The following is a 27,916-nucleotide window of genomic DNA, read 5'->3' on the forward strand; positions in this document are numbered from 1 at the left end:
CATAAAGGAAAGTGATTTATTTATTTATTTAAAATAAAAACTCGAAGGCTGACCATGTTCCAGTATGTACGTTTGAATGCAGATTGATTGAATTCCTCAAGCCAACTCTAGATGTTTTGTGTGCCTAGTGTTGTCAGCTGGAACTTCATAACGAGTAGAAAAAATGCAGGGTACAACAGCTTTATATTTTTTGCTTTAAAGAGCGAAAGCAGTCTTTCGAAATAGTATTGTTGCCAATGCTGCAGCCCAGGTTCTGGTTGTTAGAAAAACCCTTGGTGATGAAAAAGGCTGTGAAAGGAAAATACATGTACTGTTGGTGTTGATTGCAACCAGCAAAACCCTTTCCTTCCACACAACTACTTATGTAGCTTATATGTTGAGTCGCCCGTTGACAGATCTTGACATTATGTGAGTGGACATAGAGAAAAGTACACAGTAGTAGAAGATAAATATTCAGCTTGATAAAGAAGGATGAAGATCTGTAGGTTTTTCACAGGAATATTGTGTAGGACCATATTTATTTTTAATCCATTTTTTCAGACGTCAGTTGTGAGTCACTCTGGGATATGCTAATAATTCTGTACAGTGCTGGTAGCTGGCGCTTGAACATAAATGAAAATGAGGGTTTAGCGAGCAGGAAGAGCCTGTGACAGGGAGCAGTTCAGACTCCAAAGCTGCAGCAGAGCAGGCGGTCAAGAGACTTCTGAAGAACCCAGAGAGTCATTCTCTCCTGCTGCAACAAGTGCAGGATAATGAGGAGAGCAGAACAGAGACCAGAGGGAAACATCCAGGAAAGGAGGAGCCTTAGTAAGGGTGGAAGGCAGGGACCTCTGTCCTGGCAACTGCTCCATAGGGGCAGGACCTACTGGGAAATGTTGCTGAGTTGTATGCCATTTCCTGGAATAAAGAGTTAACTTCACTGACAACAGAGCCCTGCGTCTTTCACGCTGATTTGTGTCTATGACTCCCACCCTGACACTTGATATGTCTCATTCACTTACACTTAGTACAGTACTTAGGAACCTAGAGACTGTAAGGCAATCTGATCCAGGGCTTGGTGGACAACAAACTCTATCCCCAGCGAAGTCAGAAAGCATCTATGGCTTCAGCTCATTGGGAAGATGATAGGTACACTGTCAGAGAAGGAGGTGAACCCAGCCGTTCAGAGTCAGGATTGTGTGGTGATTTAAAACAAAAATCAAAATCCTTACTGATATATTCACAGCTAAGTCCTCTTTATGTCGTGATTTACTGAGGACAAGGCAGAAAGGGCAGATTCGAATGCTGTCTACTCTCACTTCTTGCAGGACACACGCACACAAAGTCTGTTATCCTGCCTTTCTCTGATTTTTTGATTTTTTTTTAGAGGGTCTTGAAATCTGAGTAGCTTAACCTCCCACCATGCAATATGACTGTGAGTTATAGTTTGTAGCAAACTATGGCTTACCATAAACAAGCAAAAGAGAAGCCTTTGGAATGGAGTTTTATCATTATTGTGGACCATAAGTGGCAGAATAAGTTCTTCAAAAAGAATCACTTCATGGTAGAAACAATCCTACCAGCAATAGATGTACAGAACTTTCTGCCCATCTTCAATCTTTGAGGTGTATTTGCATGTCCCAGTAAGAATCAGTCACAGGTGTTACCTTCACTTTTCATACACATCAAGGACAGAGCATCGTTTCTTGGATTCACTAGTGCCCAGTGAGTTAATTAGACCATTAGCCGTCTTCGTGGCCCAACTGGTGGGGACATCGTGGCATCCAGGGACACATGTTGGAAAGTATTTGGGAAAGTACCCCAATTTTCAGAGTTGTCTGCTCTGAGCTATGTTGCATTTTATAAGAAGGAAACATTCAGGTATGGAGTGATATCTTTGCTAGCTTGTAATCAATAACAGTATTGGAAAACCATTGTGGTAGCTTCTGTACAACCAGCCAAGAATGAGCTGAAAGAAATGGTTGTAATGATGGGAGAACTGCACACATGAAAAAGCCACCTTGGATCACTTGGTTATCTTGTCAAATCAGTTTGTGTCAATATTCTCCATAATTCTCATCCTGATTCTGTAAATCATTAATGCAAAACAAAGAGTAGTCTTCTTGACACTGATTAGGTATTGCATATGACATCCTAGTAGAAGTACTCCATGTTGATTCAGCTGATTCAGGCAATGAAAACTGTAATGTGGATGCTGTTGATTTGTAGCATCCAAGTGCACAGCGGAATGATGAGGAATACGTGCCAACATGCTCTATATTGCTTTATTTACATTTCAAAGCTGGTAGATTACAGAAATGCATCTTTCCTCTGCCGGAGCAGAAAAAAACATCCTCTCTCCTCTGAAGCACGGAGAGAAACACACTGAGAGAACAGTGAAAAACAGGAAACCAGTGTACGTCACATCCAGCCTCCCCTTTCCCGTGGGAAAAACCAACAGTAACTCTGTGGAATGTAAACATTGTCTTGTGACAAGCCTTTCGCTGCACAGTGAAGAGAGCAGAAACCAACATCCTCCCCCTTTCTGTGAACACCACTGGGCAGCGTGTTCGTACAACATCAGTACAAACCCAACTTCTGCACATAGGTACAGTGTTGATCCCTTGATACAATCTTGGACAATACATCAGCAGGAATTTCATTACCTGGCATATAGGACACCGTTACGAGTCCCTTCTGAATACGTTCCCTAGCATGTTGCAACTTCAATTGCAAGTGCTTCGTGCTTTGCTTACAACCTTCAGAATTCAGCAAAGCCAAACATGCTTTGTTGTCCTGGTAAACCTGGATTGGACATTTGACAGGAATTTTCATGTCTTTGCACAATTGTAACAACCATTCACAATCCTTGAGTGAATAAGACAGTGCATTCAGTTCAGCTTCACAAGTACTTAAGCTAACTGTTGTTTGCTTCTTGCATGACCAATCAAATAGAGCCTGATTGTACATATAGCAAACTCCAGACGTACTTTTCCTGTCTGTAGTGTCACTTCCAAAACTTGCATCTGCAAATATCTCAAGACCACCAGACTTCTGATTGTTAAATCTCAGTCTGTAATGCATAGTGCCTTTCAAATACCGCGCTATGCGTTTCAGAGCTTTCCAATCCTTAACAGTAGGATTGTTGACTTGTCTGCTTAGCAAATTACAGCTAACAGCAATGTCTGGTCTTGAACATCTGGCAATGAAGTTTAGTTTGCCTAGCACACTTCTGTACAGTGTAGTGTCAGAAAATGCTTCTTCAGTGTCATCTACCTGATAACCTGTTATCATCGGTGTGTCTACAGGGTTAGCATCCATCAGGTTTAGTTTGCCTAACACATCAGCAACTTTCCGTGACTGATGTACTAGAATGTTACCATCTTGATCTCTTTCTATTTCCAGAGATAGGTAGTTGTTTACCTCACCAAGATCTTTCATGTCAAAGTGTTCTTTCAGTTGGGCTAGGGCGTTATTGTACATTGTGACATCATCCCAAAAGAATAATAAATCATCAACATAAAACAAACAATACAGTTTCTTTTGCCCCTCCTCTTTGACAAACACACATGGATCAGCTTTCCCTTGCTTAAAACCTAGAGAAAACAATACTTCAGTGAGTTTTGTGTGCCAACACCGTGCACTTTGTTTGAGACCATAAAGGGACTTTTTCAGAGCACAAACAAATCCCTCTTTTACCTGTACGCCATCAGGTGGAAGCATATAAAGTGATTCATTTAGAGATCCGTACAGAAAAGCTGTATTCACATCATGGTGACTAATGTGTAGATTCTCCTCTGCAGCTAGCTTGAGCATAAGCCTAATGCTCTCATACCTCACTGTGGGTGAGTAGGTCTCGTGATAGTCTTCACCTGGTACCTGTGCAAAACCTCTGGCTACCAATCTGACTTTGTGTCTGACTATCTTGCCATTTTGATCAGTCTTCGCTTTGAAGACCCATTTGCTTCCAAGCAGTTTCATTCCTGGAACTACTGGAACAAGTTCCCATGTTTTGTTCCTTTCCAAGGAATCAAGCTCAGCCTTCATGGCATTTAACCATGGCTCAGCTTCCTTTGAATCCAAATCCTGGATTTCTTGGAAACTTGAAGGTTCAAATACCTTCTTGGAGCTTTTAACAGCTGTTACTGCTATCTTAGCAAACTCATCAGCAAATCTCTTTGGAGGTCTGCCTTTTGTTGCTCTTTGTGACCTACGAATTAGCCTTAGGTCTTCAACACTCTCCTCTTCCTTCTTAGGAGAAAAGCGACCTATTGTGAACAATGGTTCCTCCAATTCTTGATCAGAGCTTTCAGAGGGTCGCATAGAGGCTTTCGCACTCTTGAAATCCTCTGAATCACCTGATTCAGTTTCAGACTCAGATTCAGAACTTTCATCAGTGGGTGTGGGTTGCTGTGGTTGCTTTTGACTATCCTCAGTCTCATCACTGTCATCAGGATAACATTGGAAAATTCCCACATTCTCCCCCCACTTGGCATTGTACTCAACACTTCTTGTGAGCTTAATGGTCTTAGAGTCAGTCATCCTTATTCTGTAAGAACCTTTCTCATAACCTAGAAAGATACCATGCAAACCACGCTTGTCTAACTTGGAGTTTTGTGGTGAGTGAACCCACATGTCAGAACCAAAAATTCTCATGTGTTTGATGTATGGCTTTTTGCCAAACATCTTCTCATAGGGGGTACAACCAATCGCTGAAGATAACCTGCGATTGTAACTGTAAGTGAAACATGAGAGAGCTTCGGCCCAATAACTCTCTGGAAGATTTGCATCATGTAGCAAGGTTTTTAACCCTTGAAGCAATGTTTGATTTGCTCGTTCCGCAAGCCCATTCTGCCATGGCGAGCGAGGACTAGACAAATCGTGTTGAATTCCTTTCTCAGTCAGAAAAGCTTCAAACTGCTGAGAAGTGAATTCTCCCCCACGATCAGTGAAAAGAGTCTTTACCTTCTTACCATGCACATTTCCCAACCAAGCACAGAATTCCTTGAACCTAGGAAAAGCCTCTGATTTCTGCTTGAGGTTGTACACATAAATATACCTGGAAAATGCATCAATGAGAACCATGAAGTACCTATTTCCTCCCAAAGAGGGCGCTAGTGGTCCAACCAAATCAGCATGAACAATTTGGTATGGTTCTGTAGCTTGCCTACTAGACACCTTACCTTTCGCAGCCATTTTCACCTTGTTTGCTGCGCATGCCTTGCACTTCATGTGGTACCTGCAGGGTTTAATAGTCATACCTTCAACCAAGGCAGGCATTTTAGATACTGCCTCAAAACCCAAATGACCAAATTTTCGATGAAAATCATGAATACATTCTGCATGCAAACTTTTGTTAGAACCTGCAATGCAACAAGTGTCATCCTGCACAACATCATCATAATACAAAACATATAAACGATCAACATATTCAGCATACAATACATAATCATTTTTCTTTGTGATGATGCACCTTTTGTTCTTAAAAGAAACGTCAATGTTCCGCTCATTCAGCTGTCCAACGCTGAGCAGATTATGTTTGGCATCTGGAACATAAAGTACATTCTGTATCGATAAGTCCAAACTGTGAAGAACAACAGTTCCGTAGCCTTTACTGGGAATTGTGTGGTCATCCGCCTGGTGAATCGCACCTTCCTGCGGTGTAAAAGACACGAACAGTCGCTTATCGTTGCACATGTGGTGCGTTGCCGCTGAATCAACAACGAAGAAAGATCTAGACGTCTTCTGGACCTCTGCAACTTTTGGTGTGAAGCGTGAGACCATTGCTTTGGGCTGCGTTGTCCTGGACACCGGACCTTTGCCTCTGCTTTGGCCTTTTCCACGCGATGAGCTTTCGCTGCGCTGCTCTGTCTTGGCCCTGGGATATTTGCATTCCCTCTTCATATGGCCTAGACGTCCACACGAGTAGCATTTCACTGCCTTCAAAGCTTTGGCGCCATCTGGTGGTTCCACTGCACTCTGGGATGACGTCTGTGAAGACTCCCCCTTACCCATGCAGCTATCACCCTGGCAATCTGCTTCATTCTGAATCATGGCAGTATCACAGGCTACTCTGAGCTGAGCATGTGGCTGATTGGCATCAGATTCCCCATTTGCATCAGCCAGCCTTCTGCAGCTAGCCATCTTATGCAGCTTGTTAAAATAAAACATAGTAGATTCAGCTTCTGTCCTCAAGTGTGCCTCTCTCAAAGCGCCCCAAATTTCTCTGGCTGAGGTCTTATCACGCAATAGACAGAGCTCTTCTGGGGATACTATCAATGTAAGAGTTCCCCTTGCTTTGGAATCTTTAGCCTTCCATGCATCTGTAACTGGAGCTGGGGGGGTGTCTGTAATAACTTCAAACAGACCCTCTTTCCGCAGAATAGCCTCTGCATAGATAACCCAGTCCGTATAATTTTTCTTATTGAGCTTGGGAATCCCACAAGCATCCTGAAGGGCCATCATGACTCTGGCATTAGCCTTCTGCGTCATCTCTGCTGCTTTAAAGCAAGCTGCTTTATACAAGCTGCGTCTGTGCTGCTTCAAGCCTCATTCCAAAGGCAAGTTCAAAACAGCTTTCTCTCTGCTGCCTTTAAAACAAGCTGCGTCACTGTTATCAGCAGCTGCTTCAGCCCAAAAGCACTTTCAAGAGTTACTTTCGATTTCCCCAGCATAGGCATAGCCGCTGCCTGTTCCCGGCAAACGGACTTTAAAAGTTCAAAGTCCAGCCATAAAGCCATTAAATAGAAGCTGGCAGGCTGCCCGGAGCAGTAGCACATACCTCATCAATCATCTTGACGCGCAGATATACCGTCCGATCCGTCCCTTTGCATTCCGATCCTTTTGCCGGCATCAGATGACTGCGTCTTTGCTCCTTTGCCAGGAGCCCGATTCGACTTCTGGGCCCATAACCAAAATGTTGATTTGTAGCATCCAAGTGCACAGCGGAATGATGAGGAATACGTGCCAACATGCTCTATATTGCTTTATTTACATTTCAAAGCTGGTAGATTACAGAAATGCATCTTTCCTCTGCCGGAGCAGAAAAAAACATCCTCTCTCCTCTGAAGCACGGAGAGAAACACACTGAGAGAACAGTGAAAAACAGGAAACCAGTGTACGTCACATCCAGCCTCCCCTTTCCCGTGGGAAAAACCAACAGTAACTCTGTGGAATGTAAACATTGTCTTGTGACAAGCCTTTCGCTGCACAGTGAAGAGAGCAGAAACCAACAGATGCTGCCTTAGTGCTCCTTTTAGAAGCAAAAGAGAGAATAGAAATTTCTAAACCAAAAAAATGACATTAAACCAGTTGTGATTTATGAGGACTTAAGGTGTGATAGCCAGCTAAGTCATACTTTGGGTAGACCCACTGAAATCAGTGGGCAAGTTATAGCAGTTTATTGATTTCAATGTGCCTATTCCAAGTATGGCTTAGTTGGATATCATTAATGTATGTCCAGCCTGGCAAGTGTAATAGAAAAACTTAAATGATCAAGACTTCATAAAAAAAGAACAGAGCAGCAACTCTATAGCTCCAAGATATGAATAGGATTAGAATATTGAAAATCACATTTGATCTCAATAATGGAAACTAACATCTCTACTATTTTTTTAGGTATGCTTGCTTTCTTTGCTATGTCTGGTTACATGTGCTGATTTGGTTCAGCTCTTCCTTCAACAGTTGCAGCAGTGCAAAACCTGCTATTTTAACAGATATTGAGTAATTATACAAGGATTAGAAGGACTCATCTCTAGGCTACTTGTCATAGATTTCCCTCCTGGAGAGCAGCCAAGTATGAACAGAATAATTGGTTGCAAGCACATGAATGAATGCTGGTAAAATTGAAGCATTAGTTTTTAAGATATGATTGGAAGCAATTATATTTTGGGTGGGGGAGGAATTGTGTACCACTATCCAGTGGTTCACATTGATCCATCTCTGCCTTTTCGTGACTGTTGACCAACACTCTGTGTTTTGACTTTATGTGGCCACCCCTCCTTGTTGCTTGAGTCATAGATTACTTCAGGTCAAGAAGGTGATAAATTTACACTGACATATATGTCTTTGGGAGAGAAACAGATTGTCTAAAAACAGAACTAGCGAAAATATTTTTGTGTTAATGATCATGTTTGGCTGTTTTGGCTACATGGCAGTCTATGTGCTACTTTTGATAATATTTTGACTTTTGTGAACAGTAAGCTAAATCAATTTTTATTCCTGGTTTATTAGCCAGGGAAACACATAACTTGATTACCGTATTTTTCGCCCTATAGGACGCAATTTTTCCCCTCCAAAAATGAAGGGGAAATATGTGTGCGTCCTATGGGGCGAATGCAGGCTTTCGCTGAAGCCTGGAGAGCGAGAGGGGTCGGTGCGCACAGACCCCTCTCGCTCTCCAGGCTTCAGGAGAGCCGCAACGCCAGTCCCACAAGGTCGGGGGACAGCGGGGAGGCGGAACGCCGCCATCCCGCTGTCTCCCGATGTGGTTTGGAGGCTGACGGCGGGGAGACGCACGCTTCTCCCGGCCGCCAGCCCTGCAAGCTCCGGGGACAGCTGGGAGGCGTAGCGCGTCCTCCCGCTGTCCCCGGACCTGATCTGCAGGCGGGCGGTGGGGAGAAGAGCGCTTCTCCCCGCTGCCGGCCCCACAAGCGCCTGGGGGGGGGGGAAATTTTTTTTTTCTTTATTTCCCCCCAAAAAAAACTTGGTGCGTCCTATGGGGCGAAAAATACGGTATTTATGAGCAAATGTGGTTAATGCTTCAACTCTTGGAAAACCTAAGTTTGATTCCTGTCTCATCACACCTTTTGAACATGTGTAAAACAATTTGATTTTCAACAGAACCACCATGTTAATGAATAAAAGGATAAACACATTTTTGAAATGCAATTTCCTTCCAGATCCTGGTAGGAAAAGCTTATTTGTAAGTTACACAGACCTTTCTCCCCAATATATTGAACTAGATGCATTAAATATCTTGTACTACAAGGATGCAGGATCTGTTGCTCTTCAAAATCTTGGGCTGTCAGCCCCAGTTGCTATGGCCAGGGACCAGGGATGGTGGAATTGCTAGTACAGCACCATCTGGAGGGTGCTGGGTTGGGGAGGCTGATGTATTCTTAATTTGGAAGGGTGGTTTGTAATAATAGCAGGTATGTATAAATCACTGGTTATGAAATGATAACCAGAAGGATAATTATGTATTTGTTTTGTAAACTTTATCTTCTGTTGGATTGTTTTTGAATGATGAGTGGGTTACAAATTATTGATCTTTAATATTCTGCATTTCAGCATTAAAAAGTTTGGGCAACAATTGCAAATATCCCAGTGAGGTTAACTTAATTGAAGCCATTACATTATCAGTACTGGCAAAGCAAAAGTCAACAATAGCGTCATAACTGTTGCTGTTCGGGGTGCTGAAAAGACAATTGAAGAAAAAGAGCAAGTGGAAGCCATTGTAACTATTCTTACATAGCTCTGCTGTGCTAAGTGCATGTAGCTTGTGTCACTTATCTATTGTCTTGAAAAAGTCTTGCTACTCTTCCAATGCTTGTCAGCTGACAATGGTTATTTGTAATACTGAACGAGTTTAATGGTTCATAGTATGGGGGTAGCAAATAAGCAGGGTTCCAACCATGAGCCATTGTAACTTGAGAAGACTAACTTTAACATATGCAACTCCCTGCTGTGTAGAAAGCATGATTTCTCCCTACTACAGAAAATCTGTCACTGTATAGGATTTCAGCAGAAGCTCCTCCAGGGAATTGGGAACCCCATTCAAGACCCAGGAGAAGCATCACCTGAGTATCCGTTATGAAGGTGTTGGTCTCCCAGACACAATTGAGATGATTGAAGTTGGAGCAATACGAATGTGCATAATTTTATGGCTTCTTCTCTTCCCAAAATGTCAGGGACAAGTTAACATGCACCACCAATTTTGAAGTAAAGAAGAAATAGTTTGAGGGTGTTGTAGTCATATGTGGTTACATGGGTTGGAGCAGGGAGAGATGCATTTTTTGAGGAACAATGAAGGTAATCTTTATGCCTCCATAAATCTGAATTGTAATATATGACTCTATTCTGATATGGTTGGCTGTGTCTTCTAAAATCTGATATAAAATGGCATACATTTAAATTTTATTTATAATTCCTTTTAACTGTGCATCCGGTTGAACTCTCTTACAAGCTTTATGGGCCATGAGTAAATCAATTTGTAAGCTGAAGAACTTTAAGTACCTGAAGTTTTTTTAGACCCAGTAACAAATTGACTCAATACATTTTTTAAATCAGATATTTAAGAAGGTGGTACACATAGTTTCAATTGTGATATAATTATTTTTTATCGGAAGCAATCTTGTGGGCATATTTAGCAGAAACATGCTTAGTAACTGCACTTGCCAGTCCTTAATGAGAAAAATAATGTTGTATCCAGTGCAGCCATTTTATTCCAGTGTAGATTTTGGTGACATGCAGGGAGAGGAAGGGAAACAAGTTTAGATATTGTCCTTAGTGTAAAGAAATAGTATTTTAATGTTTTGAAGTTGGTTGGTTTATTTATTGTTTGTTTGTAAGTCATATTGGAAATAGTTGTGTATTTTAAAGGTGGAATATAAATGATAAATAATTGTCATTATATTTCCCACTGTGTTTTAAAAAGAAAGAGTGGCAGATGTGTCACATGTGTTTGAGATGCAGAATATTCACAAATCACTTAAACATTCAAATTGGCTGACGGTGCAAACAAGACCTCACAATATCATCAGTATAACAATGTTAACATTTTTTAAAGTATTCTGTTGGTAGTTATTAATGGTAAACATTATTTCTTCTGCTTCTTTCATTATTTGGGCACTAGTAATGCAGAACTAACCGCTCGCAGCTTAGAGCTTAATCTAAAATGGCCCCGAAGGCTGGAAAAAACAATCATGTGGCATATTGAGTGACCACAGTGTGATATTATTTGATGTGATGGTTTGTTCAGCTGTAAATAGTTGAAACTCAGAAGGATTCATTTGCGCTAGTTATTAGTTCTGCTGTGGAGGGAATTGTATTAAAATGTTGCCTATTGAAAAAATTGTATTTTCATGTTAAGGTCATATGTTCCTTCAGAGAGACTGAGAGAATTTTTTCTTCTATATGTTTTAATCTCAGAGATATTTTAGGTACCTCTTGTAAAGGTGCATCTGAATCCTGTGGACATGTAACCTTTTTCTCTGCATCTTGTTGTCCTCCGTCATGGCCAGAAATGTTCAATGTTTCCCTCGTTGACCCCCTTCCTAGCCACTTAGGGGAAACAACACATTTAGAACACATCTTCTGAGAGAAGATTAAAAAAAACGCTAAACAAACCTCTTGAATTAAGTTACCTTACCTTGGAATTTGGACAGGTAGGGCACAATTTCAGACCCTTGTGGAATGGTGGTGCCTGCCTTTAATTCTCAGATTAAAAAGAAGTCCATGGGGTTGTTAGGATGCTTTGGAGTACATTTCCTTGTGATGAAAACTTTAAAGAGTACAACTGGGTGAACTGGGTCTGGAATCAGCCTAGTGTGACTGATTATGGAGCCACACAAAATCAACAGATTTGGGACGAGATGTGATGGAGGATAACATGCCAAGTTCAAGGGGAATAAAATCAGAAACTATTTGACATTTTACCTTTTCCTTATTGCTTTTAAGAGGTGATGCACCTAGGACCCCCACTTCAGTATGGAGCAGGTTTCAGGCTCATATCTGCCCTGCTCTGCCCTTTGTACATGAAAGAATGCATAGGAGTCGTGCCTGACTGGAGAAACCTGTTCATTTTGCAAAATACATGAAAGATATGTGTACTGTGTGTTTTCTCAGTTTACTCTTGCATCTCTTCCACTCACTGGGCCTCCTGTCTATTCTGTCAATTTGCACCCGGGTGAAAAACTATTGGTGTGTATTTGTATTGTGCTGCTCAGATTGCTGTTTGCACATGCTGGAATGGGGAGACCTTGGAATACTCAAGACAGTCAGTGTAAAAGATCAACGAATAGCCTTCTCAAGGTGTGTTGGCAAGGTGAAATTTCTGTGCATACTGGGAGGGGAAAATAACATTGCTGTAAAGAAGATATTTAATGGTAAAATGTTTTGATACTTGGGTTACTTCATAAACGGAATTAAGTTTATGATCTGAAAACAAAATACTCATAGTACCTTAAGAGAAGGTTTATTCTTTGGGGCAGGTGGTGGAGGCATATATTGTATTTCCATTCTGCTTAAACAGATATGAATAGTTTTCTAAAGTAATCCCCCCTCCTTCTTAATAACAGATGATTCATAATTACATGGAGCACTTGGAAAGAGCCAAACTTCATCAACTGACTGGGGGTGATCAGCTAGAACCCATCATGCACAGTAGAACTAGGTAAGCTTTGCTGATCTTTGGCTGAAGATAATTATTATATTTTATCTTAAAGACTTCGTTCTTTGACTTCAAACATTAGGCTGAATGATGGGGTGGAATTATTCAATATTGCAGTACAGTGGTACCTCGGGTTAAGTACTTAATTCGTTCTGGAGGTCCGTTTTTAACCTGAAACTGTTCTTAACCTGAAGCACCACTTTAGCTAATGGGGCCTGCTGCTGCTGCAGCTGCGCCGCCGGAGCACGATTTCTGTTCTCATCCTGAAGCAAAGTTCTTAACCTGAGGTAATATTTCTGGGTTAGTGGAGTCTGTAACCTGAAGCGTATGTAACCCGAGGTACCACTGTATATGAGGGTTTATCGGAAGGGGCGGATAATGTTTTAGCTGTTGGGACACTTCAAGGCCTGGATTGGCTATCCATTAATATTTTAGGTTTAAGCTTGTACACATAGATCTGGTATGGCAAGCTGTCCCTCCTTTTCATTTTCAAAAAAAGCAGCAACGAAAGGATTAGCAATTAAAGGTTTTGAAATAATTGAATCACAATTGTCTGATGTGTACCTTGTGCACATGTCTGTGAGAGGGCGTCTCTGGAGGAAGCTCTGTGACTACATTATGTAGATGTCGGGGCCTCCCATCCAATGAACTGGAGCTGAGCAGCCGAGGTTTGAAGTAGTGGGGAGGAGAAAGAGGCGAGCAAGCTTGCTTGTATCTTTAGGTTGCTGCATAGATGCTGGGGAGAAGAGAAGCAGCTCCATGGTGGTTTTTTCTCCCGGTTAGGTGGGGGAGGAGAGTGAGGTGATGTCATTTTGCTTTGGAGCGGCTGCGGAAGAGAGTGGAAAGCCGCTGCTGATGGCATTGTTTTTGTGGCAGCAAGTGAATGACAGACACTCACTACAAAGATACTCCCTTGTCCCCTGCGTAGCCTTGGTTCTTGCAATTCACCATGCCAGCGCAGCGCCATGAGTCCTGGATGCATGCTGCTATTGGTGTTTGGCTTCGTTGGCGGGGCGGTGGTCATTAATTCAGCTATTTTAGTCTCTCTCTCTGTTTTGCTGCTTGTGCACTTTTCTATATCCACTGGCGTGCCAGCTCTGACGCAGAACTTACCAAGGATTCTCAGGTACCCTGAACTACGGAGCCTTCTGTCATTTTTGTTGTATTCTTTGTTCCCTGCTTCCCATTATTTCTCTTCTCTTGGAAGGGGAGGCAGGAAGGAGAGGGTGGGACGATGCTAATCTCTTAAGTGTCTGTTTCAGGCAGAATCTAGTCTCGGTGTCTATAGGCTGTGCAAAAATCATAAAATGCCTGTTTTAAAATGTAAAAATTGGCTTCATTGTGCTTTCTTTGAGACTACAAAGTCAGTTGTGTTCTTGAAGGCTATTCGCTTTTCTCTTTTTATTGCTGAATCCTGTAAATGGCATAAAAGTGCTATGTGAATACATTGTGGACAAAGCTTGTATTCACTGTATTGTCAGGTGCTTGACTAATGCTGGGCAGCCTTGCTTCTGTGGTCGTTTAGGCCTTTCATTTATTCGGTCTGTGTTTTACTCCAGAGAATTCTGCAGAATCTGCTAGCGGATAGTCTGTGAAACTATTATAATAGCACCTTTGCGTCTTTTTGTAAATCGAATGCTGACAAGCTAAGGTGTAGACTGTAGAGTGAAGAAATAGGGTTTAAATATCTTTAATTATAAGAGCAATGGCAAAACTCTTTTCACAGCAGATTGTAATTTGACCAGTAATATGGCTTTCTGAAAACTTCTGTTATGTATTTAAAAGTATGTAATCCAGTACTTTGATGCATCAGGGCAGAATTTGATTGTGCTTAGTAAGCAAAAGTAAAAAATCAAAGTGCAACTTTTTACAATATAGGAAACACTGTTTCTAACTTTATTATGGCTAATATAATTAATAGCATCCATACTACCCATTGTGAATAATTTTACCTTTGTTGTTACGTAAAAACAATGTTGTTATGTAAAGTGAGCTTCATCCATGTCTTTAAAACAGCATTGTTGACCAAATAGACATTGCTTTACCTCTGGATTCTTAGATTCTGCTGCGGGAGGATTCCCAAATATTTCATGTTACCCCAGAATTGCAGGGGTTGGACTAAGTGACCCTTGTGGTCCCTTCCAGCTCAACAGTTCTATGATTCTAAGTGCAGGAAGGAATGATGAGGTGGAACACCACCAGGAAGTGCAGGAAGGAATGATGGTGGAACACCACCAAGGGAATGCAAGAATCCGATCTCATTAGAGTTAATTTCACATTAGCAGTAGAAGAAAATGTAAAGTTTTATTCACAAGGATCTGTGTGGTTCTCTTGGTGTTTTATCTTCTAGCAAGCTTTTAGTACTTCGAATGCATATGTTTAGACATAATGCTAAACCAGGTTTTTAGAATATAGATTTTGGAATATCATTCAAACTCTAAAGTGTAGTTAATTTTTTCTGCTCGTACTAGAATTAAATCGACTTCATTAACTGTGGTGTGATGGTCATAGAATCGTAGAATTGTTGGTTTGCTTCTGCTAACCATAGCTAAGATTAACCACAATTTGTTCAGGTTCAGACAACATGGCAAGCTGCAGATAATTAAAAAGATGCAAAAGTTTCTAGACTCCTCACTGTAGGAGGAGGGGAAAGAAGGGAGCTTGCAAACCCAGGGAAAGGTTTGGCTCATTTTTGTAATTCTAAACTATGGTTTAGCATTGCATCCAAACCAGCCATGTGTGTTGGTGTGTTCAGTATTTTGCCTGTTGTTGAATATGGGTTATCTGCAAGTACTTTTTAAAGGTTTTGTTGTAAATAGAAAATTCAGATCATGTAAGTTTGCCTAGAACTATAGAGAATTTGGCTGCAATCCCTCATAGCTGTAATTTTCAGTAGCTGACCGCTAACCTTTACTTGGTTTAGTGGATTAACAATGAATGTGTGACTTTGTATTGAATCAATGGTATGTTTTTAGATAATGGCATTTACAGAATAAAAAGAGCTCTTAATGTTCTTTCATGGCATGGCATGTGTATATAGGAAAATGCTGTGTGGGAGATAGCATTTAAGAAGTCCTTAGTATACAGTACTTGCTTATTTTGAGTATTTTTATTACAATATTTTGTTTGTAGAATTCAAATATTTATAAAATAATATTTATACAGCAATAGAAAACATCAAGAGTAATTAGTTTTGGGAAGTAGTTTTGTAGCAGGGTACAACAGGCAAGTCTTTCCAAGGTCATTCTGGTTTCTACATCTTTAGCAGATGCTAGTCTGTGCATCTTGAATCTTTTCTCTCTTTGACAAACATGAAAATTAATATTAAAAGTAGATGAAAAGTTCCCTGACCTCAGAGCTTCCTTTAATTAAAAAAATAAATAAAAATGACATGCACAGTAAGAAGATCATTGGTTAGCATGATCAATAATCTCAAATGTATGTGTCCTGGTCCCTTATCTTTAAATAAAATTTTTAAAAGGTAAAAAATACATTGCAGAAACTGGTGTTCTAACACGCCCTGTGTGTAAACGAGTTGACTTCATTTTGAACCCAGAAGGAGAGAGAATTCTCACCTCCTCATTCAGGATTCTCCAGTCGCCTGTTTTTGACCCTAAAATGTAGCGTAGTGAAACTTTATCAAAATAATTTGAAGAAGGCATCAATAACACAGGCTTAAGTGGAGCTTCTTCCCCTCACTCATATGCTTTTTACAAATGTAAGAATACTGAATAAGCTACTTGAATGATTTCTAACACTCATAGCAAAAAGTCTGGTCAGTTGTGCCACAATTCCTACAGAATAGTTACATTGACAAGCTTTGCAGTGCAGCTTCAGTAATTCATCCATGCATAGTAGAAAAATTAACCCGTCACTCAACCAAAACCCCCTTATTATCATTGCTTGCACAGTTACAAAATTAGACAGATTGGCAGACAGTAAAGTCACATAAACAAGAATTTGCCTAATTATCTCTCCTTTGTTTCTGTTCCAGTAAATTAAAGTTTAAATAAAAGATTACGTTGGCCAGTTAACCAAGATGTGTTTTATCATTTCTTCATTGCCAAGCTTAGTAATGATGCTAAATAGGTATTGCTTCTCCATAGCACCAATTCTGTGTGAGTTTTATAGAGGAGGGTCAACTGCATCATGCTAGAGATAGATTTCTGCACTGGGGAGGAATATGAAGAGACCCCTTGTATTATACGACGGGAAGATGTTTGTACTGTCAAAGTAAACTCTTGGATCATATGTACAAACCAGTATTGAAATAAGGAATGTTGCTTCAGTTTAGCACTGGGGATTCCCGCTTTTGGAAATTTGTGTCCAAAAAGAGCCTTTAATTGTTCCTGCATTGGTTGAAAGACCAGATATTTTCTTCTTCTTGGATTTCTCTAACTAGAGACTTTTTAGAAGTTTTAACACTCTCCTAACAAAACAGCATTGGATAGAAACTTGCACTCTTGCTGATTATATATGCTTGATAGTGTACATGGCTAATATTTAATCACTTGCTCAGTTACACTTTTGTTTTCCTGCTGGTAGTTTTCTGTCCTCAGTTCATTATACAGTCTAAGCTGAATCTGTTTGAGATCCAGGTATTTTGCATTGTCTTGTTAATCAGACCCGAATGCTTTTATTCTATTATCTTTCAAAATCTGCTGTTTTCAAATCTGATGTCTAGCACTTTTACATGCTGCCATACATTTGAAGTATGTCTTTGCCCACATTGTTTTGCGGATGCTTGCAAATTTTAAGCCCCACCTCCACAGCACTGGTGTAAGCTAAGGCTTTGTTGTCATAGCTACTGACAGCCAATTTAATTATAGTAAAAATCATTACAAACAGCACCCTGAGAAACGAGTGGCTATAATCTAATACTTACATGTAGAAACTTGTGAGAGAACAGTTATCTGAAATGTACTTTGAAATTGCTAATTATTCTTAACTCTTTTATTTCTAATCTTCCGTTTCATAAAGTATTGAAGTGGCTTACAACATACAAAATATAATAAAACCACTCCATAAATATCCATACAGCATAATTAAAAAGTCAATAAAACAGATAGCAGTTGGTTAAAAAGAGAAATTAATATTGTGAAGACCTGGTTACAGGAACCAAATATCAGCTTTTACTACTTCTCCTGAGATTCGAAGGTCTGTTCAGTGTAAGAAACGAAAGCAAATAACTTGGTTTTTCCTTCCCAGCAGAAAGGAACCTCCCATATCATTGGGCATCTTCCCACTACCTCCAGGAGATGCACTTCTCACACCTGATAATCACAGAGGAACAGTGGAAACTCCTGGGTCAGATAATTGGAAGTTCCGTGAACTAAGTCAGCCACGCTCCCGCACCAGTTTAAAGGTGACCTAGTGCTTTTATTTTCCCCATCTGGTGAGGTTTTAATAATAAGTTTCCTATGATGCATTGTGCCCAGTTGAAACCTAAACCCCAAACTATCTTTCTTTAGTTCTTAATCTTCTTAAAATGAGAGTCTTTCCAGGTGAGTTGAAGGTGAGTCTTTTTTTCTGTTATATGTTTTGATGAATGGGTCTCAGGTTGCACTGGACTATGGGGGAAGACCAGGATCTCAATTCTGGTTTTCCAGATACACCACACTCCTTTTCACCAGTTTTCTAGATGGGTAGAGGGTTATGTATTAGGTTTTTTCAACTACACTATACTGTTAGGATAACTGTTGCATAATGTCTGTAACCTTTAGATTGTACAGTATCCACCTAGCAGACATTTGTTAAGCTCTGAAGTGGTTTACTAAAATCCACTGAGTACAAGTCGGAAGTCATTTCCATTTAAATTCCTTAAAATTCTTTAGGCAGTTCAATATCGAAATCTTTAATCAGTTGTTACAGCTTGGGATTGATTATCCAGCAACCAAAATGTGATGTTCCTTGATCATTCTTCCATGTCTGTGTACAGCTAGGTGGATTATGTGCAAGTCAAACTGTCTGGTTAAGGGACATCTTTTGCACTCTTGGGACACTGTGAAACCTTATTCTGAAATGCAGAAACTAAAGTACTGTAAAGTAAACTGAGAAAAACAATGTCTCTGAACTTGTGCCTGATGCTTATTCTTTCATCATGTGTGCCATTTGACACAGCTCTAAAACCCCTAGTTGCTCCACAGTTTGTGCCAGTACATTCTGTGCCCCCACATCTCTCTTAGATCCTATGTATGTAGCCCATAGGAGGCCTTAGGTGAGTTGCATCCTTATAGAGTGTCTCCCTATCCCTTCACAGTTGTAAAGTGGATTGTACACATGAGTGTGGAAGGTAACTTTGAACTACAAGGCAAAGAATAGGTAAAGGTAAAGGATCCCTGGACGGTTAAGTCCCGTCAATGGTGACTATGGGGTTGTAGCGGCCATCTCGCTTTCAGGCCGAGGTAGCCGGTGTTTGTCCACAGACAGTTTTCAGGGTCATGTGGCTGGCATGACCAAACTGCTTCTGGTGCTATGGAACACCGTGACGGAAACCAAAGCTCACGGAAACGCTGTTCACCTTCCCGCCGCAGCGGTACCTATTCATCTACTTGCACTGGCGTGCTTTCAAATTGCTAGGTTGGCAGGAGCTAGCAGCGGGAGCTCACCCCATTGCAGGGATTCAAATCATCAACCTTCTGATTGGCAGGCCCAAGAGACTCAGTGGTTTAAAGACCATAGCGCTACCCGCAGGTTCAGACATATCACCAAACTGTAATTAAAATGAACCACAGTTTGTAAGCAAACAGCAAACCATAGCATTGCATTGTGGCTTGTTACCAGAAAACAAAAATGGTTAGTCTGCTGGGCCGGGTTCACACTTTGGCTGAATAGGCAATGGTTTTGCATTATGTGCTCAAGTCCCTTGGCTAGTCCAGTGAGCTTCACTACCAAGTGGGGATTTGAACCCAGGCTTTTCACTATTCCAAGTCTGATATTCTTGGTGGTAGTCAACTTAAGGTATACTCTGGGTAGACCAACTGATATTAATGAACCTAGCTTAGCCATATTAATATCAATGAGCCTAAGTAAATCTTGGTTGAATGTCAGCCCCTATTTGCCAACATACCCGCTGTTTGCCTATGACTGTGCCTTCTGCCCCAGATGAATAGAGGAAGGGAAGAGAAGTAGGAGAACGCAGGATTTTTGAGGCCAGAATAGATGTCACAACACTTTAAATCGTAATGAGAAAGTAAGGAAAAATAAATTAATACCCGCAGTCAGTTTTGGATGAAGCATTAGCTAATGTTTGCCCAGGCAGTTGGATAATTCAAGTGCAGGAGCAGAAATGCAGCAGTTGCAGTAGATCAGTAGAATTCTAATTCTCTGTTAAACTATTCAAACTAAGCTCTGAGGTTTTCCTTGGCCCCCTTCTGTTGGCAGTTGGGCCATTTGTTGTGAGCGTTTTGTCTGCTAAGGTCAGTGAGTGGTCTGTGTGCTGCATTCTTTCCTGGATGCAGCTGGAATACAGACGTTGGGAAACGTTTAAACAAAAGTCAAGTTCTTATTCCGCTTGAGTGCGGAGCTCTGTGGATGCACTTGGTTACGACTGCAGTTTCCTCTCCATGAGTGATTAGGCTAAATTATTGAGGAGTGTCGGAACTGTGTGGCTTTTTTTGGAAGAGTGGGTGAGATCCGAGAAACTGGGAGAGGAGAAGGGCTGTTGTCTTAAATAGTGTACAGTACTTTTAAATTCTTCTACGAGTTTCTGACTGGGGCAGGCTGTGAAGACATGTTACTAGGCTCGACCATTATCATTTAGTATGCCCTGGACTGGGAGGCACTACATGATGGAGATGCTCATCAGTTTCCAGCATGGAGTTATCTGATCTGCAGGAAATAGTGAGGAACACTGGCTCAGGGCTGAGTGGTTGCAGTCCTAGACCAGAATCTAGTAATTTTCTCAGCCAGTTCAGAGTGAGACATTGCGGCAATGTATATATAGTTTATATTTAGAGCTCTCCTTTTATTTTAACATTTTATCACTTGAGTTTGGTCTTTAATACGGTTTAGATAATTCCCTCGAAATAGGATGGAAAATCAATCCATATAAATACATGCTGCTATCAATTCACTACATTTTCCCCCAGGAGGTAGTATTTATTAAGGTTTAATGATTAAAGTGGTCTTTATCTCTGCTTCATACCGATGTACTTACTACCTAAATGCACTAACTAGAGAGTAAGCTCAATTTAACATAGTGGGACTGACTTCTGAGTACACACAAATTTGTCCTTTCAACCCTCAATTTTGTTTCCTTGTAAGCAGTTTTGGAAGAAATGTTGCCTCATTCCACAAAGGCATGAAACTACAAGCTTCTCCTTAAGTGGGTTTATTACAGGCTGGACCAGGGAAGATACTTTATGACAAAACTAGAAGGATATAAACCCAAAGATGTCTGCATTCTCCGAATTGTCAAGCTTAAGCTGGAAGGATAGTTATACTGTGGGCAAAAACACTTTGCTAAAGGGACGGAATTCACATGGCCCAAATCTGGAAGCTGAAAGAAGTGTTAAGATCGAGGAAGCGAGCCAAGAGGGAGCTCTCCAGCTCGTGCCTCAGTTTAAATGGGGCCCGGCCACACCTCCCCAGCCAGTGGATTGTCTGGCTGGCAAATGACGTGGCTGGGAACCTCCAAGTGACATGGGACTTCGTCCCCCGCCCCCAGAGGGTAGTGGGCGGCCATGTGGTCCACTGCAACTCCTCCCCACTGGGAAGTGGAGCGGATTTGCTAAAGGGACGGAATTCACATGGCCCAAATCTGGAAGCTGAAAGAAGTGTTAAGAGGGCAGGTCAAGTGCCAAGGAAATGGGGGTGGGGTGGTTTGGAGCGAGTAAGACAGTCTGCTGGCAGGAGCAAGGGGAAACACAGGTGTGATTCAGAGAACAACCTGTGATGGTGGTTGCAATGATGGAAGAGTGAAACAGAATGCTTGGATGAGACCTAGGTTAGGTGTTGGTGAATCTGGTACTTCTGGGCAAGGCCAAAAAGCTATGGTAGAATTGTTCACCAGGTCCAACAATTGCCCTGATGCTGCAAGATTGCTGCTGGCCAAAGTGCTTCAGTGTACAGGCACTGATATTTGCATCTGCCATATGTAGTATCTTTGTCACAGAGGAATGTGCTACCGCTGATGTTCTTCCCTCTTATTAGTTTCTTGGCAGACACCCAAGCTTGGATCAGAATTATTTGCTAAGTATTTCATTGTCTGCAGTTGGGGCCATACTATATATAATGATACAGAAAACTAGTGCTTTAAGCAAGAGTCTGTCCCATTCATATGTAAAGCAGGGGATACAATTGAAATCTCAAAAGGGGCATAGGCAAGGAGTTGCTTGACCCTTCACCTTTCACGTATCTGACCTTGGAGAAGTGTCGTGAGAGGATTCTTGACATAACATTGAAATTGAGATTTTCTCTTTTTGTCATATGCCACTATAAATGGATCTGTTGAAATGCCACTCTGATGTACTTCTTTATGCAAATGCTAAGCAAGTGTTCTGTAAAGCTTTGAAATTTAACGCTGGATTGCCCAGTGTTGCATTTGTAGTTTCAATCTGTTTCAACAATATGGTCGTAACCCGTTATTTTGCAGTATGAAAGAGGATCACAAGGACTTGTGCAGGCAAAATGTCTCTTAAATTCAGCTATGTTTTCTGCTTGCAATACACTTAGTTCTTACATTAGTTCCCGGAAAAAGTACGTTTTCTGAGCCATTGAGAATGATCTTGGAACTTTCCATGGCACAGTTTGCTCAACTGAATACTAAGAAGAAGCAGTACAATTTCTGTGTTGACCATTATTTTTTTACCTAACTTATAGAATTTCTCTCTCTCCTCCCTCCTTTCACTGTAAATGATTTCAAAGCACCTTGCAACAACAATAAAAACAAATAAATCAGACAAAAATGCACTGTCAAAAAGCATTTAAATCACACGTATAGAAACAGCAGAGCCAGTATAAACAGTATCTAATTTTTTTTAAAGAGATGTTGAATACTATTACAACCATGGGAGAATAGGACAGATTTTTCCTCGCTCCTGAAAGGTAACTAAGATGGTGTTATGCAGACATGTCTAGGAGGAGAACTGGCTCCAACAAGTCTAGTATCTATCCGGTGACTGGGAATGTTATCATATAAATTCTGTAATTACTTTGAATTTCTCTACACTTTAGGATGAACTTTCTGATGTTAGCCAAGCAGGTTCCAAATGTACTACGCCAGTCTTAACTGCTGCTTCAGATGTCCTTGCGCCTGCTGAATCTCCCTCAAAAGAACACAAGGAAGGGCTTGAGAAGGACTCCGATATAGGGAACAAGAACATTGAAGTGCAAGTAGCCCAAGAAACAAGAAATGTGTCTATTGGTAAGTTCCTAGAATAGATTGTGTGGCTAGAGCCAATACTATGCGCACTTTAAAACTGAATTTTTTTCCTGTCTTACGTGTAAATATGTGTGCGTACTAAGTTCCAGAAGAATAGTTATTGATTAATATTTAGAGGAACGGGTGATGTTCTTGATTAATATTTAGGAAACATGGTGTTCTTGTGTAATAAGGTGCAAGTATGTTTGGGTGTGGTTATCACACTGGGGTTGGGGACAAAATTGTCCCCATGGCTTCCAAATCCATTGTATGGTCTATGAAGTATAAATATTCATACCTCCTTTATGTATTTAAATTAATAAAATGTACTTAGTATGAATTAATAAAATGTTAAAGATCTATAAACTGGAAAAAACTATTTCTTATATGGAAATGTGTTTTGTGCAGAAAGTGTCTTCTTTGTGAAGTCATCCTTGCAGTAAAAAATTACTGTAACATTTAAGGGGCAATGGAGTGGCCATTTAACTTGTTGCCAGTGTAATTTTATAGTTCAGATGTCTGTTCAGCCGTGAATCTCTCTGGTCTTTGGCAGTGCTTAATCTCATAATTTAGCTATTGCTTCATTTGGGTTGCTGTGAAATTAAAATAAGATACATAGTAGTTCCCTTAAGCTCTTGGAATAGGATGAAAAAGAAATGGGAATAAATAAAATAAAAAAATTCCTTCCAGTAGCACCTTAAAGACCAACTAAGTTAGTTCTTGGTATGAGCTTTCGTGTGCATGCACACTTCTTCAGATACCACTCCTTATCTGCAGTGTATCTGAAGAAGTGTGCATGCACACGAAAGCTCATACCAAGAACTAACTTAGTTGGTCTTTAAGGTGCTACTGGAAGGAATTTTTTTATTTTCTTTTGACTATGACAGACCAACACGGCTACCTATCTGTAACTGGGAATAAATAGTTACTTCTGATCTGTTCCCCAGGTTCTAATGAAAATGAAGACCAATCTGAAGTTCAGGCAATCATCGAATCCACTCCAGAGCTGGATATGGATAAAGACCTTAGTGGATATAGAGGTTCAAGGTATTTTGCTGAACACTTCTCATCCGTAAAGATCTTCGGGTGGGGGAATGTACAGGGCAGGGTTCAGCTAAGTTCTTGCATGTGTGGAAGAGGTCCATTCATGCACTGGGCCTTTCCCCCCACCTCCTGTGCACCCCCATACCCCCTGGGCCTGCTCCGTATGACTGGGGAAACCCTCCAGAACAGGTTTAAGTGAAGGCGGGGGTGGGAGGAAGTCCCATTGCGCAGCAGACCTTGTTCCCTGCATGCATACTTAATGCTATGTTGAATTCCACTTATAAGCCCCCAACCTTCTTGTTGGGCTGATGCCAGGGCCCCAAAGGCCCATACGTGGCCCACGTTGCATAGGACGCTTGGGAATGTCTGAAGCAATACAGTTGTCCACTGTGCTGTTGCTCTGCTTTTGACTGCCTGTCCGCCCAGTGCAAAGGGTCCTGATCTGCCGAGAAGATCAGAGCAGTGTGTTATGCAGCAGTCATTGTCCTTTTACTCAGGGTCTTCCAGAAGAGCTAAGAACAGTGTGTGTGAGAGCAGGGGCGAAGCTGCATGCTCTGCTACTGGGGGCAGAGAGCAGGCGGGGTGTGGCTGGCGCCCCGGAGGGCGTGGCATGCTGTCCGCAGGGGTGTGGCACGCATCCTGAGGGCGTGGCTTGCGTTCTGGGGGCATGGTGTGCCACCTGTGGGGCCGTGGCGCCCGGCACGCGGGTGGGTGCGCGCCGCATGTCCGGGGAGGCCGCCATGATGGCACCCTGCTGGAATAGTGGTGCCAAGGGTGGTCCGCGCCCTCCGCACCCCGTTCCTCCGCCAGTGCAAGAGAGAGAGTCTTGTGCTGCTTCTGATCTGCTTAAGTGCTCCAGAATGCAAGGGCAGAGGATTCTTGGAGGGAGAAGTTAAGGAGAGCTGACCTCCTACTGGTGCCGTGGGGAGGTGGGCCAGAGGAAAGGAGTGAAAGCCAGACAAGTGAATGAGAGGAAGAGTAACCCAGGTGACGAGCTGTGCATTTGGGGTAAGTGGGGAGGAAGCATTACCTTGACACATGTGCCTTATGCTTCTGCCCCTTGACAGTTAAGGGCACCCACTGGTAGGTTTCTGGCACATAATTCTAGAGCCACACCTGACTGTATTGCCTGACTTATATTGGCGGTTGCCAATGTCGCGCCCTCCAGATGCTGTTGGACTACAACTCCCATCATCCTCAGTTGTTGGCCGTGCTAGCTGAGGGTTTATGGATGTTGTAGTCCAACAAAATCTGGAGGGCACCACATTGGCTACCACTGCTTATTGCAGCATTAGCTTTTATGGGCTAGAACCCACATTGTCAGACACATGAAGTGATTTAGAAGACCATGTGCCCGCACATATTGACACTCATTTGTGTGCGTACATTTACATATTTTTAAAACTTTTATTCCCCTGACTTTTAAATTCCAATTCTGTTGTGCAGCACACCTACCAAAGGCATAGAGAACAAAGTATTTGATCGTAATACAGAATCACTGTTTGAAGAACTATCTTCTGCTGGCACTGGTCTGATAGGGGATGTGGATGAAGGAGCAGACCTACTGGGTAAGTGGGTATTGTAAAAAAATCCTGTTGATTTCCATCCATTTCTTCAGCTTAAGAACTGTGAAGGTAATTTTTCTGTGAGAGTTGAGGAATGAAGTTGTTGAGAAAAGTATTCATGTTCAGTACTTCGTTTTAAGTAAGTTTCTTCTATATATATAAAATGCTTACTAATTAAAAATGGTGAAGTTGAAAACATTTATGAGGTTTTTACCAAAGGGAGTCTTTCGACTATTTATTCAGATCTCTGCTTTAGTGCAGTCCTAGGTTGCACTCAGAAGTAAGTTCCATTGAGTCCCTGATAGGTTTAAGAGCATGTGTAGCAGCTACTCACCAGGTGAGAAGGAAGTCATGTGACATGGGGAGGATATCTGAAACAGCCCCCAGAACCATCAGCCTGTACAATAATAAGCAAAGGCACAAGACTACCCAAATATGAAGTGAATGTAGCATTTGCTCTGAGTTTTTAAGGACTGGTGAAATAACCAGTTTAATTTGGTAAATAGCAAGCTGAAAATAGAGCCCTCATTGGCTACTCCTGTCTCTATCAGTCATCAGCATACAAGAGCAGGAGGGGTCTCATTTCTGAAATACAGTCATCCTCCATTCTTTGATATGCAGAGGTCCCTCTCGATACCCTTTCTAACGACCCCCATCCAGATCCATTACAGCCTAGATGATTTTTCCAGATCGGAACTTCTCCACCAGTTATAGTTAAAGGAGATGAGCCCAGTTCCACAGTCAGTTCTGTTAAAGAATGTAAGAATATCCCCATTAGGAGAATTGTTAAACCTACATAATAAATAAACCTAGCACTGCTCAAACTTTGTAGATTCCAATTTGATGCAAATCAAGGCCCAATAGCAGTTTGGTGGGTTGGTTCTTGCAGGCTGTCAGCAGATGTCTTTTGCAGTGTCAAACATTGGCATCATATGGAATCAGTAAGCCAGATGCCTCTATAGCAGCCCTATACTCCGCTGTAAGAGGGGCACATTTTGTAATGTACACTATTTCCCCAAGCAGATTTTCTATTTTGGGTCACAAAGAAGACCAAAGAGGCCCATTTAAAAGGGTCAGAAAAAGGCAAATGTTTGTAATTGCTAAATATTATTTTGGATAGTGAGCCTAAGATTCTAGCTAGCCATGGGCACAATAGAAGATGAAGGTTTGGTTACTGAGTGGAAAAACTCAAGCTGAATGGTAGTCGTCTGCCCCTCTCCCTCCTGTGCTTCCGGAAAAGTATCTAGAGGGTCAGTGGCCCCTTCTGAAGAGCATGCGATGAGAAGTGATGGGCTGCAGTGGGAAGAGGGAATCGCCCAAAATCAGCTGTAGGCCAAGTTTGCAAAATGTCATATTTGCAGAGCTACAAGCAAGACCTCGAATGCAGATTTAAATTCAGCAAATGGAATAGTAGTAGTCTATAAGTACTCACAGAAGGAAACAATGTTGACAAGGGAGTGTTTCCAGCTGATCAGGAAGAAAAATAGGCAACTACCCAGTTGTGTCACATCTCTGGGATGGTTGCCATGACTTTGTGTGAAAATGTCAGAATTGTTCAGGTTAGCCAGAATCCTCACTTCCTTTTAGTGTACATGCCTGAACTGTGTAACCCAAGCACAAGCGTTAAAGGGCCAGGTGGTTGAACTCAACTGCTCGGCTGTTGAGCAATTGAGGTAGGCCAATATCACTTGGCAACTGCAGCTAGTGGGATTGCTCTTTTGTCTGCTTCCCTATGGTGCACCTTCATTTTGATGCCATAATGCCAGCACAGCACTTATATGCCAGGCACTGCTGCAGTCACAGGAATGAAAATAAAGGTTTCAGTAGTAGTTCTGCTCTTTCTGGAGTTGAGCAGGAAACATGCCCTGGCATAGCCCAGGTGCCAGGATTTTTTTATTATTATTATTGGAAGGTAGTTACCCTAGTTACAAAACTCTGCATGTAGCCTCGGCTACAATTATGTGTTTCAACAGATGTGCTGCAGATACTCAAGTACATTTTATTCTCTTTGTGGTGGGCAATATAAATTTCATTCATCTATTTCAAACAGCATTTATGATTTGACTTTATTTAAAAAAGATGAGGAACCTGCTACCCTCCTGATGTTGGTGGAGCACAGTTTCCATCACTCCTGACCTTTGGCCATCATGGCTGGATGGGAATAGAATCCAACATTTGAAGGGTAGTAGGATCCCAGACTTTAGCCTGGATCTTCTAGGATTTGAAGGGAAACGACTAAATGCGGCACAATAATCCTAATGTGTTTATACAGAAGTCCTACTGAGTTCAGTGGGACTCAGTTTGAAATAAGTGTGCATTTTGTATGAAATGCCTTATTTTGTAGCGTGATATGCAATATATCTGCTGTTTGACTTATGGAGCATGGTTCCACAATGTTAGTTTACATGGGATTCTCCAATTTTCTTTCTCTTGGGCTGCATACCCAGGGGAATATTCTGGTGTGTATGCTTTTTATATTTTCGAAAGTGATTGTTTTGAAGTTCAATATTCTTGGCTGCTGCTATCATAATATATGTTGTTATTTTGGTTTTTATCCTGCTTGGTATCTCCCCC

The 27,916-nt window shown here is 41.5% G+C and overlaps 1 protein-coding gene across 4 annotated transcripts in view; it reads left to right on the forward strand.

Annotated features, from left to right (window-relative positions):
* The window catches only part of SPAG9 (sperm associated antigen 9), an 85,933-nt gene that overhangs the window by 22,966 nt on the left and 35,051 nt on the right, over window positions 1–27,916 (forward strand). For 2 of the 4 annotated variants that reach the window (XM_079967371.1, XM_079967372.1), the window contains exons 4-8: window positions 12,279–12,373; window positions 17,582–17,735; window positions 22,547–22,736; window positions 23,681–23,780; window positions 25,224–25,345. In XM_079967371.1, the coding sequence (XP_079823497.1) occupies window positions 12,279–12,373; window positions 17,582–17,735; window positions 22,547–22,736; window positions 23,681–23,780; window positions 25,224–25,345 (661 nt within the window). Of the gene's footprint in view, window positions 1–12,278; window positions 12,374–13,076; window positions 13,497–17,578; window positions 17,736–22,546; window positions 22,737–23,680; window positions 23,781–25,223; window positions 25,346–27,916 lie in introns of those variants that run through there. The other 2 variants (XM_079967370.1, XM_079967373.1) reach the window with 2 other exon arrangements.

The sequence above is a fragment of the Podarcis cretensis genome, assembly GCF_951804945.1.
Source record: "Podarcis cretensis genome assembly, chromosome: 2".
In the NCBI taxonomy this organism is placed as follows: Eukaryota; Metazoa; Chordata; class Lepidosauria; order Squamata; family Lacertidae; genus Podarcis; species Podarcis cretensis.